This window comes from Pyrgilauda ruficollis, unplaced genomic scaffold, assembly GCF_017590135.1.
Source record: "Pyrgilauda ruficollis isolate IOZ18807 unplaced genomic scaffold, ASM1759013v1 scaffold77, whole genome shotgun sequence".
Lineage (NCBI taxonomy): Eukaryota > Metazoa > Chordata > Aves > Passeriformes > Passeridae > Pyrgilauda > Pyrgilauda ruficollis.
Window position 1 is genome coordinate 1,263,390 of NW_024529599.1, and position 12,043 is coordinate 1,275,432.

Genomic DNA, 12,043 nt, shown 5'->3' on the forward strand with positions numbered 1-12,043 from the left:
GGAAATGAAGCATCTTCGCCGTTTAAGGGGCTAAACCTCAATTCATGTGCAGAACCGCCAGATATCCGGGATTATTTTTATTTTACTCCACCAAACAGCACAATTATAGAGAGACAGGGTGCCGGGCCCTGAGGCGGGGAAGGGGGACATCATGGCGGCCGGCCTACAACTCCCAGCATGCACCGCGTGGCCGACACGGAGAGTGTTAATACCGTACATGGAGGGACTACAGCTCCCGGAATGCTCCGCGCGAGCAAATGGCGCAATGGTAAGGTGATGCGAGGTGGACTGCAACTCCCAGCATGCACCACGCGAGGAAACAGAAGTGACCCAATCCATTCATGGCGATGACTACAACTCCCAGCACGCCACTCGGTCCCATTGACGGCGCACCATTTTCCCGCGCAGGCGCGGAGCGGGGTCGATGCTGTGAGGAGGCGGAGGAGGCGGCGATGGCGCTCAACAAGAACCACTCGGAGGGCGGCGGCGTCATCGTTAACAACAGCGAGAAGTGAGGTGCTATCCCCTTCTCCCCTCCTCCGGCCTCGGGAGCCGGGGGGATAGCGGCGAGTTGCCTTCTCCCCCCGTCCCCCTCCTGCCTTTCCCCTCAGGGGGAGCGGCTGTGTGGGTCATGGGGGGGCGGGCTGAGGGGGCGAGGCGGGTAAAGGGGGTGGTGTAACCCTCTCGGTGCCGGCGTTGCTCGTCCTCCCCTCATCTCCGTACAGCACAGTGGCTGTACGTATCCTCCTGCCCCAGGGCCTGTCGAGGGAAGCTCTGCTGGGCTTCAGCCGCGGGCTTTGCCCCCCTACACCGCTTCCCTCAGCATCCAGCCTGTCCCCCAGCCTGCTGCTGGCACTTGCTGCTGTCCCCACCCTCTTCCCCGAGGCTGGGAAAGGCTGGCAGAGCTCAGCTCCCGCCCAGGTGATCTGGCTGGGCCCAGGCCTCTCCCCTCGGGGAGGCTGCACCTGCATCGCGCCTCAGCGCCGTGCGGTTTGCCGGTTCCCGGAGCACAGCCCCCTTTCTGTGTGCGCGGGAGGGAGCAACAGCCTTGGGAAAAGGCGCTGGGATATAACCATGGAAACGGCAAGGCTGCACAGAGCTGCCTCTGTCTGCATGGCAAAGGGCTGTCCGCACCCGCTGGCTGCCAGCGTGCTTCTGACGTGGCAGTCATCTGCTTCGGGGACAAAGGAGTGCTTCATCCTCCAGCGCTGCTTTCCACGGGCCACTTAGACACTGATGTAGGAATTCTGTGCCTGGCTTCCATTTGGGATGTGGCTTTTCTTAGAAGGCTTTAGTAGGATCAACTCAGGTACTTGAATTGGCGTTCCCTGAGAGAATGGGAGCTGAAGGTGTTGCTGTTCCCAGCTGCCAGCCTGCCTTGCATCAGGGCCTGCCTGGCCCTGGGCTGATCCAGCTGAAATGCTGCAGGTTGAGGAGAGCTGCTCCCACTGCCCTTCCCGAGCTGCTCCTGGAGGTATTTAGTGGCAAATGAGGATGGAAACATGTCAGCTGCCAAAGATAGAGGTGGTGGAGATTTCTGCAGCTTTAGGGATTAGAGTCCCTAATGTGGATGCTGTAATGTCAGTACAAGTTACCTGCTGTGTCCAAAGGTTTTAATCGGGTCAGTTTGTAATTGAGAATTAAGGAATCAGTGCAGGCAACACGAGTTAATGAAATCTTGTGGCAAGGAAGGGGAGTTCCTCTGGATCACTTTTTTGTGTCAGAGGTGCTTGAGCTGTGGTGAGACCTTCAACAGCCGTGTTGCATAAGCCAGCCTGAGCAGTTCCTTCTCCTGCAGTCCTTCCTCTGTCCTGTCGCTCGTGGACAACTGGGTTAGGGAGCTGATCCAGCAGAAATGCAAAACAATTTAAAACGAAAACAGAAAAAGGTCTTGAGATTTTGATCAGCTCAATTGACCAGGTTGTGCAGACAGCAGCAGCAGCTGTGTCAGCACTCTGGGAAGGGAACGAGCAGCCAGTGCTACTTCAGTTGCTGCTGCCAACAACAACAACAAAAAAAGGCAAACCAGAACTGATTCTGTCTGCTCAGCATCTCCATCAGTGCTGAGGTTACAGGTGGTTTTGGCAGGTCAGTAAGCTTCTGTGCATTTCTGCCCTGAGCTGTAACTGCTGTCCCTTGTGTCACTGTTGGCAGTGTTTTGATGACCTATGACCACGTGGAAATCACCTTCAGTGATCTGGAGCCGATGCCAGAGGCCTTCAAGGGCACCAAGAAAGGGAGTGTGTTCCTGACTCCCTACCGGGTGAGTGGTGAAAGGCTTTATCTTGTCTAAGGAGGTAACAGCCCTGGAGTCTGCATTTAAATGTCCTCAGTGTATGAAAGTCAGGATATTCTACTCCTCCTTGAAGTGTGGCTCATCCTCTCCCTCTGGGAGGCATTATGAATTCATGGCATATCCCATCTATTTGTCAACAGATAATAAATCTGATTAGTTCTTGTACAGGCAGCTGTTTAGTCCATCAGGCATCTTCAAACTGGAAATTAGCAGTGGTCTGGAAATGCTGAATGCAACAGCACAGCTACTAAATCACAGTGTGTGGAGCAGCATGTTCTCTGGAAGCTGGGAGGAGCATTATCTGAGCAAGGGACTTCCTGGAAGGCTTTAGTACCTTGAGGATTTGGTTTACCCCTGTGGCTGTTGTGTGTAGCTTTTGGTTTGTGGAACTGGTGATGTGGGAGGGAGTTTCAGTCCACAAAGAAATCTGTTCATACAATAAATCAGAGCTGTGTTTCCTGTTTGTTTTGACTAGCTCTTGTAATGTTATTTTCTTTCAGGTTATCTTTGTGTCAAAGGGGAAGGATGCTATGCAGTCATTTGTGATGCCCTTTTATTTGTTGAAGGATTGTGAGATTAAGCAGCCAGTCTTTGGAGCAAATTACATCAAGGGCACAGTGAAAGCAGAGGCAGGAGGTAGGTAGTACATAGTGATGCTCTGTGTCTCAGTTCAGCTGCTCACTTCATAGCAAAATCCTGGCTAACCAAACCTTGACACTGTCCAAATGGGTTTTCACACTCCTGTGAAAATGTGTTTCTTTCATTGGCAGCTAAAAACATTTCCCTTACCAGCTCCCTGTTCAGCTACAATGAGCAGATGTGCTCTGCAACCCATCTCATTCCTGCCCTCTGCAAAATATAAAGTTCAATCAAACAAGTGATCTCAGCAAATAAACATCAGAGTGGAGTCAGCAAGAATGAAGATGTAATTTTGCTTTGGTTACTTGGGATCACCTATCCCACCTGCATCCAGGTTCTCCTGTGCCAAAAACTCAGATCCTTTCTGGCTCTCTTTGGGTTCAGGTGCAGAGCATTTTCTCCATTGTGTTTCTTGTGCAGTTCAGGGACAGCTGTGGTATTGCTGTAGTGCATCCTGGCAGTGAAAACGGCACTTGGAAGGGAATGGATTATCTTGAAATCCGGGAATTTAAGGAGCTGTTTCACATTAAACTCAGTGAGAAGGCTGTGGCAGACATTTTAAAAATAATTTTGGTTTTGACTGATTTTTTTACCGAAGGCACAGAGTTCAGCAAACTTTCATCCTCAGCTTGATTCAGTCTAGCAGTTGTGGCACAGAAATGACAGCACAGGGTGTAAGAGCCTTCAGCTGGAGTTCTGAAGTCAGCATTGCAGCTTCTGCATGGGAGCTGAGTGGGACCATCCAGCATGAGAGGGAGCCTGAGCATTAATGACAAACTAAACTGTGTGAAAGGCAAAAGGCTTTAGCTGAATCTTTGTTAATTTTCCCCAGAGGCCATCTCTTTTAATGATGATGTTGTCTTAACAGCCATGAGAGTCTGGTTTAGCTTAAAAGGCTCTTTTATCTATTTGTTTCTGTTTCAGCACAGCTTCTGCTTTGATGCTTTCTTGGGACTCTGGACTGTGCATGTTTTTCTTTTTTATACTATAATGTGAGATGTCACTAATTTATTTGTTTTCTAATTATTATTTATCCTGACTTGAAATACCTTCCATGGGCTCTAATGGATTTATGTGGACCATGTTTTTCATTAAGCTCTTTGCTTTCTTGGGCTCTCAGACTCCCAGACTAATTTGGAACTGACAGTTAGGTGTAGTTGCAGAGGTTTTTTAGCAAAAGGGATTAACAAAATCCCTGTCTTCTGCACTAATCTTATCCAAAGCAAGAGCAAATCCAGCACTCCTGATAGCTTGGCCTGTGACAGCTACTGTGGCAACAGCCACAACTCCAGAAAGCTTTTGAAGCTCTGCCTCATGGATGTTTGTGCTTCATGTGTCTCTTGACCTGACAATACCCCAGTGTGAATTTTTCTGATGATACCATAATTCTGCCACTTCATCTGCTTTTTTTTTAGTTTGGGTTTTTTGGGATAAGCTCTTTTAAGAATTATATACAGAGCATCTGTAGATGCAGCATGTAACCTAAATAGCACGGAAATGGCTTCTCCTTGCTCCTTAGTGCTGTCTTTCCTCCCTCAGGTGGCTGGGAAGGATCTGCCACATTCAAGATGACCTTTTCAGCTGGGGGTGCAATTGAATTTGGGCAGCGGATGCTGCAGGTGGCATCACAAGGTATGGAAGTCTGGGGGTGTCTGCCAGAGTTCTGTGGTTTCAGGAGCCCTTGCCTGAAGCTTGCTTTAAAAAATACTTTTCTCACATCCAACGAGCAGCAGATTTATTGGAGTGACACTTATTTTTCTGATAAGGACTCTCTAAGTTTGTTGAGTTGTTGGCCTGCATTTGAGGCAGGCTTGGAGTTCTGATGAGGTCTTGTCTTTGGTTTTCCAGTCTCCAGAGGTGAAATACCCAGTGGAGCTTATGGCTATTCCTACATGCCAAATGGATCCTATGCTTTTGCACCACCTGCAGCTAATGGAGGCTATCCATACCCACCTCCTCCTCCAGGTAAGCCTGGGAACTGAGGCTGGGGGTTATTCCAGTGAGTAAGAGTTAAAATAGGTAAAAAGGGCAAGAAAAACATATTTTACAGTGTTTTAGTGATGACTTGTGTAACTTTTGTTCCTGAGTTTAATTATGTTTGCCTTGGCTTCTTTTGGTTGAGAACTCCACCCAGAGGAGTTAAGTCTCTTGCTGTGTGATCTCCTTTCCTGACAGACTTTTATCCTGGTCCTCCTGCGGCAGATGGAAGCATGGGCTACATGCAGCTTCCACCCCCACCATACCCAGGGCCCATGGAGCCCCCTGTCAGTGGCCCAGACCTGCCCTCCACTCCTGCAGGTGAGGAGCCTGTCCAGGGGAATGAGCTCACAACAGTTGTGTTAGGAATGAAACAGACTTTGTTTCTTGTCTTTCGGGGACCTTCAAAGCTCCACTTAGAAGTTGAAATTTGTTTAGAAAAGGGAGCTCCCCTGATCTCCAGCCTTGTATGTCCAGCTCAGTCTGGAGTCCAGACTGATTCTCTCCAGGGTAGACACCATTAGTGGGCATTTTACAGATGGATGTAGTCTTCTTTGACAGAAAAAATACAGTTTGTGATTCTCCTGCTGTGGTAATCTTGCCCTAATGGATGAATACAAGGAAACTGATGGTGAGATGTGTTTGTGGTCCATTTTAGTTCACAACTGTGACTTTGGTGATATTTGCTTCCCCTTCCCCTGTTTCATTCTTAATGTGATTATTTTTGCTGAAACAATATGGAACAGGGGAAAAGATGATGGAAAGGAGGAAATAACAGCCTAATTTTTCACTCATTTGGGATTTATTAAAATGAAAAAAGAGTTATTGTGGTTGGACACAGCCATAGATCTCTTGCAGATAAGAATATTTTAGATAAGGATTTAACTTTTCTCTTCAGTTTGAATAAACACCCATTCATCTTTGAACGATTATTTGGAAAGTGACACTGCTCCAGAGGGTTGTACAAGATTTTTGTGTTCTGCAGAAATGGAGGACCTGGATTATGCTCATAAATTATCATCTTTAATACACTAATCCCCTGAGTTGCTTTTTGTTTTGCCTGTTGATTTCACTCCCAGGAAGGATGATTTGTTCACTGGCTGTTTATAAAGGGTATTGCCTGTATTTAGGCAAGGCAGCAGCAAGCATTTATTTATGGCTGACATGCAAGTCCCAGGTGACATTTCCAAATTCAGTCTTCCTCTGTTCCACTGGGAATTGGCAATTCTGTGGTGACTGGAAGAGATAATGCTAATTGTGTTTGTTGTAGCTGTTTTGCAACTTGAGCACTGATCATAGGGTGCTCTGTTAGTAACTCTTGATGGCCAGGAGTTCTTGTTTTATTGTAGGAGTTCTCTGTGTGTCCCTAACCTGTCCCTTCTCTCCCTGTGACAGCTGAAGCCAAGGCTGCTGAAGCTGCTGCCAGTGCTTACTACAGCCCAGGCAACCCCCACAATGTCTACATGCCCACGGTGAGTCCCTGCTGCCCTGGGGTTGCAGGGGAGCCCAAGTGTGTGTCTGGCAGACCTTCTGTCAGTGGCACAGCAAAGTTGGTCTGAATTGATGTGGTGTCTTGGGTTTTTTGGGGGCTTTGAGATTAGTGTTTTATTCTTAGCCGTGCACTGATGTCCTTTTGTCATCTTTATTGCAGGACCAGCCACCTCCTCCTCCTTACTTCCCACCAGAGGACAAGAAAAACCAATAAGCTGAGACAGAACTTCTCCACAACTCATTGCTTTCTTTTTTTCCATTTTGGCAGAATTCTGGGGCACAGTCCATAGCACTGAAGAGCAGAACCTTCCTCCAAGGCACAACTGCTTTCAGGGGCTTTAGGAGTAGGTCTGTGCAGAGCAAGGGGGGGATTTTGGCAGCCTGGATCACCTCTGGAGCTCTGAGGGTTTGCTGTGCTGCAGCTTTCCCTCCTCCCTGTGCACAGCATTGCTACACCTGGAGGTTCTCTTCATCTGTGACTGCTTCCCTTAGCTCTGTTTCTTTTGATACTTAAAGTATACCTCTTTAGAGTCAGCATCTGCTCTAAACTGCTAATTAACATGATCATGACATGGAAACAAGGCTCTTGGGGGTGGGAGGTGTCTTGAATTTACCTTAGTGTGCATCCAAGAGCACCTCTGGACACAGGGATGCCTCTGGTTATTCTTTTTAATCCAGAGTGTCACTTCCAACTCTGCTCTTGAGAAAGGACTTCAAAGGCAACCTTTGGGATCTCAAAGGAAGTACACACCTACGACATTTTTCAGATATGTATTCAATTTTCTTTTTTTTTTTTTTTTTTTTAATCTAAGTCATTCCTGACAATCACAGTAAATAATCTGTAGCCCTTCAAATTTCCCTGCTGCTCACCATGTATGACAATGTTGACCAATTTCCCTTAGACATGCTGCTCTTCACAGGGTTCTCCAGTAGCATCTGACCACTTTAGATCCCATAGGAACACTAATATTTCTGTAGTCTCTATTTTCCAGTTAGATATGTGAGTTCACCAAGTCCTGAACATTCTCCTCATAGTCTATAATGCACTTTTGTTTTTCCTTTGTTGTAACACAAGTTACACTTCTTGGCCAGTGAAGCATCTTCCTGCTGTGATTTACCTGGTGAATTAACAGTGAATGGGCAGAAAGCAGTTGCTTTACTTCTGCACTGGAAGCACTTGAGAGAATATGCAAAACATTGGAATAAGCTGTAAGGTACAAAGTGTTGTTTATTGCTGTTTGTGTTCCTGGTCCAGCTGTGAATTCCCAATCACCCAGACGTGGACTCCTCATAGCATTGATTCCTTGGTCTCATTAGCAACAACTCCAGTGCAGAACCTGTGCAGGACTGATCAGAATCTGGGCTGTGGAACTTCTGCGTTGTAAAAGCTTTGACAAGTGACACTTCAGTGACTTCTGACAGCTGAGAGAGAAAATCCTTCCCAGCAAAGTGTGACACAAGGTCCTGTGCTAGGGAACTGCTGAGACTTGCTGCATGCAGCCTGCTCGGAGAGAAACAAGGTCCACCTCTTGTTTTCTTTAACTGATTAATGAAATTGCTACTGTTTGTGCACTGACTTTTCTAGAATTGCTACTGCGGTGATGTAAAGAAATCGTTATTTAAAAAAAATATTTATTTTGAAAGCATTTGATTAATATATTAATGTGAAATGACTTCTGAATGCAGATTTGTTTTGCCAAGACTGTGAAGTAAAAAGAAATCAGCTCAAAACTTGGGGTGTTTGTGTGTGTGTGAGCTGGTGGCTTTGGATGCAGAGAGGAGGAATTAGAAGCAAAATCACTTGGATTTTATGTTTTAGTATTAGAAGCAAAATGACTTGGCTTTTCACTGGTGACATCAGTTGCTTGATTTCTCTTGGGTGACTTGGTGAATGAAAATAAGATGTTAAAATGTTTCAGCAAACTCTTATTTCACAGTTCCTGCTGGAAGCTGGCAGCAGCTGCTTTACTCTCCCCAGAGGTGTCACCCAAGTTGTTTTTCCAGACAAGTTGTTCTCATAAAAGTTACAACCTGTTTACTATTTTGCTTTGCAAGAACTAGCTCAGCAATGCAGCATAATTAATGCCTCTGAAATATGTTTCTCATTAGAAGCAATCCACAATTTTATCCTTTTTTTCCCTGTAAGTGTGCTGAGGTGCCTGGGTGGTTGTGCCCAGTGAGGTCAGAGCTGTCTCAGGTGTGCTCCTGTCCCTGGAAAAGCTGGGAGTTGTGCTCCAGCAGCAGTTCCAGAGCTGTTCCTGCCTCTGGGCTGAACCAGGTGTGTCAGTCTCACTTGGCAGGGCAGGACAGGAGTGTTCCATGTGGGATCAGGTCCAGCTCAGTCCCCCAGCTCACACTGACACCTGTCTAACAGGAGCTACCCAGGAGCTGCTCTCCAGGGATCATCCAAACCTTGCTTGGTTTCATTCCCCTTCCCAGCAGCTGCTGTGGCTGCCTTCATTCTCTTGAATTCCCTGACCAGCCAGCAGGGACATCTTCCAGATCCTGCTCATTTTTACATCCCTTTTGCCTCTCACATCCTCCCACATGGCAGTTTGCACTTTAAGCCTGGCTGAGCCACTTGGGTTTGTTTTCTGTAGAAGAGGTGGCTGAAGGAGGAAAGCATTGAGATAAAATTTTACAGTCCAGTAGGAGCCAAAATCCTGATTTGTGAATGAAATTACTTCAAATCAAGGTTTCCTCAGTCACATCTGTCCAACTCTAAAATGGTGCTGAAACCTTTCTGTTCTGGCTCATTTCCAGTTACCTTCAACTCAGACAGAATCCTAGAAAACACAGATTGCACGAAGTTTCCAGAGCTCTTGCCTAGCCCCACTCCCTGTGCACCTCTTAGGCCAACAATCAACTAATCCATGAGGTTCTTTTAAAACCTTTCCTCAGCTAAGTGTGCTTGAGAGAGAAATGTTTAGCTATCTGCTCCCATGGGAACTCGGCTCCATGGTTTGAGCTGAGTCACTTCCCTTAGAGTGCAGAAGTGGCAAGACCTCCAGAGACACCGTGAGTTTTCTGTCTGGCAAAAGGGAAATTCAAAGGATGAGTCAGGCTGGAATAAATGAAATATTCCTTTAGTCGGGTGTCAGTGGGCTAAATCTGGAGTTGAAGCTGTGGGCTTTCCACTCTGGTTTGAGGCTGAATGTTCCCATTCCCCCAGGCTGGAGCTGGGCACGGTCTGTGGCGAGGTGAGGAGGAGCGAGCCAAAAAAAGAGCTTGGGCGTGGTCTCGATGCGTTTGGAGTGTGGTGGTGGGAAGTGAAGAGTGTTTGGGCTGGGCAGGTCCCACAGGCAGCAAGGCTCAGGCAGGTATTGGGTGAGCGGAGCAGCAGGATTTGGGAATCCAGATTTATGGCTGCTGGTGAGAATTCCTGCCAAAGCGCCCAAATCTGGCTTTGCTACTCAGCACTCCCTGTCATCCCCCGATGGAAACTGGGAGCTGTTCTCTGCTTGGGAAAGGGCTCAGAGAGGGTTGAAGGGTCACCAGTCCTGCCCACACAGAACATTTTGAATATTAAAGCAGAGACATACAAATTGAAGTCTGCTGCTGCTCTGGAAGCCGTGTGGGAGTAGGGCAGGCAGAAATGTTGCTCATTGACACGTCTCCAGCTCTGGTCCCTGCCTCAATGATTAACTGGCTGTGCAGCAGGAGGCTGCCATGTGACAGCCAGACTGGTACCATTAACTCCAGCAGTTGGCTGGTGTTATACTGCTGAAGGAGAAGAGGAGGCCTAGGGAACAATTAGTGTTGGATGCTTTGACAGAGGCAGATTTTTCCACCACCACCTACAGCTGTCTCTTTGATGTGACTTGGTTTCAACTGAGAAGTCTCTCTCTGCCCCTGATGCTGGGAAATGCAGCTGCTTCCCTCCTCTGGGGACTGTGGGGTAACTGGGTATTTCCAAAGTGCTTTGAGATCTTGTGCAAAGAAGTGTTGCTGCAGGAACCACAGGTGCTGCTGACAGATTTCCTGCTGTCAGCCCTGAAATCCTGGTGCTGTCCCTGGGGGCTGGGGGGGAAATCCTTTACCTTGGAAGAATTACCCCATCCTTAGGGATTAAGGATCCTTACCCTGGAAGGATTGCTCCATCCTGTGTGTGCTTGCCTGGGGTTGCCTCCAGGCAAAGGAAGAAACCGAGTCCTCCTCTTCCTCCCCACCATTCTGCCCAGTTTTTACCTCAAATGCTCCAGCTTCATGCATTAATTTCTTTCTGGCTGGGGGCTGCACTGAGCAGTTGTAGGGAGTGGGGTTAAGCCCACCTGGCCAGCACCTCCCTGTCCTGTGTGTGCCTTCCTTTGGAGATCGTGAGGACTTCCCACCACTCTCAGAGCTGTAGATGGTCAAACTGCCTCAGCCACATGATGGACACTGATTTATGAGCTCTGCTCACAGCACTGTCTCCCTTTGCAAACACTGCTGGAGGTGGCAGGAGGTGTGGGGTGAAGTTTGGATCCAGCTGCTCCCAGAGCATCCAGGAGCAGAGCCAGCCCTTGCCAGTGAGCAGCTCCTGCTGCATCACAGGCACCACCACCTGTAAAGAAGTGCCAGGGGTGTGTTGGAGGTGAGATTTGCCAAGGCAGGCTGTGATCAGGAGGAGTTTCAGGTTAAAGCTGCACAGAAAAGTGAGGTTTGTGGGTGGGGATGGAATGCTGAGATGTGCAGGGCGGGGATCTTTATTTCAGTCAAGGCTCTCTCTGCAGCCACAGCAGGTGTTACTCACCTGTCTGCCCTCTGCAATGAGTGAGCTCCAAGGGACTGGAACCAGTATTTCAGCCCCCTCCTTGCTCAAGGGCTGGCCCTGTGCCACTGGGAGAGGCCCCAGTGGGACATGAAGTGCCCAAAGTCACAGGGAGCAGGAGCAGGGACTTGTACCTGCTGCTGGTGGCTGTGGGATCTCTCACCTCAGGGTGCAAACAGACCAGGATCCCTCCCTGCCAGGTCCTCCCAGCCCGCCTGCCATTCCCTGCACAATTCCTATGGTTTCTGGACGCTGGAGCAAAAGGTATCAGCTGGGCTCCGTTTACCAGCTCAGCTCAGCAAATCCTGTCTTTCTAAACTTTTCCTTTCCCCTGCTCAAGTTGTCTCCTCCTCCTCGTTTTCCATGTACTTTGCTCTTTGAGGGCTGGGCTCTGGCTGGGACACGGTGGCACAGACTGACTGCAGCAATATTCCATGTTTTGGCGTGTCCCTCTGGAATGTGGGGGTGGTGGGAGGGGTTGTCCTGCAGCCTCCTCCCATCACGAGCGTGTGGCTCCGTGGAGCTTGCTGGGCTCCTCTGGGGCTTTGGCAAATGTGTGGGGAGAATTGTTGGTGGAAAAGCCATGAGGAGAATGCTCTGTGCTGGAGCTGCTCAGTAATTTGGCATCTGTGCTCCAGAACAACCTGGTTAATGGGAGCCATGGGGTCATGGAGGAACCTGGCTGTCTTGGTTTGAACAGACATCTGACAGATGGTGATAGAATACACTAAGATATTTCAACCTAAGACACTGGGTGTCAGCCCTGGGTTCTGCCACCTTGACAAGCATCCCCCTGGCCCTTCCTCAGCTCAGGCACATGCTTTAGGTCCTGCTGCTCTCAACTCAGCCCCCAAATCAGCAAATAAATTGGCTTTGAAATGTGTCCCCCA

At 48.4% G+C, this 12,043-nt stretch overlaps 1 protein-coding gene across 2 annotated transcripts; it reads left to right on the top strand.

Annotated features, from left to right (window-relative positions):
• Positions 1-401: 401 nt before the first annotated feature.
• On the top strand, positions 402-8,134 carry WBP2 (WW domain binding protein 2). Of its 2 annotated transcripts, none has more exons than XM_041486603.1 (8): positions 402-511; positions 2,155-2,263; positions 2,797-2,932; positions 4,475-4,567; positions 4,784-4,900; positions 5,111-5,233; positions 6,308-6,384; positions 6,564-8,134. In XM_041486603.1, the coding sequence occupies exons 1-8, from the start codon at positions 453-455 to the stop codon at positions 6,615-6,617; spliced, it is 768 nt and encodes a 255-aa protein (XP_041342537.1). In that variant the 5' UTR covers positions 402-452; the 3' UTR covers positions 6,618-8,134. The 2 variants fall into 2 exon arrangements, with proteins under 2 accessions (XP_041342537.1, XP_041342538.1); XM_041486604.1 differs by having other exon boundaries at positions 428-516.
• Positions 8,135-12,043: the final 3,909 nt, after the last annotated feature.

Excerpts from the sequence above, each read along its gene's own strand:
- WBP2 (XM_041486603.1), top strand. The coding sequence starts at position 453 with ATGGCGCTCAACAAGAACCACTCGGAGGGCGGCGGCGTCATCGTTAAC. Across the intron at positions 512-2,154 it reads ATCGTTAACAACAGCGAGAA|TGTTTTGATGACCTATGACC; the intron begins GTGAGGTGCTAT and ends CACTGTTGGCAG. Across the intron at positions 5,234-6,307 it reads CCTGCCCTCCACTCCTGCAG|CTGAAGCCAAGGCTGCTGAA; the intron begins GTGAGGAGCCTG and ends TCCCTGTGACAG.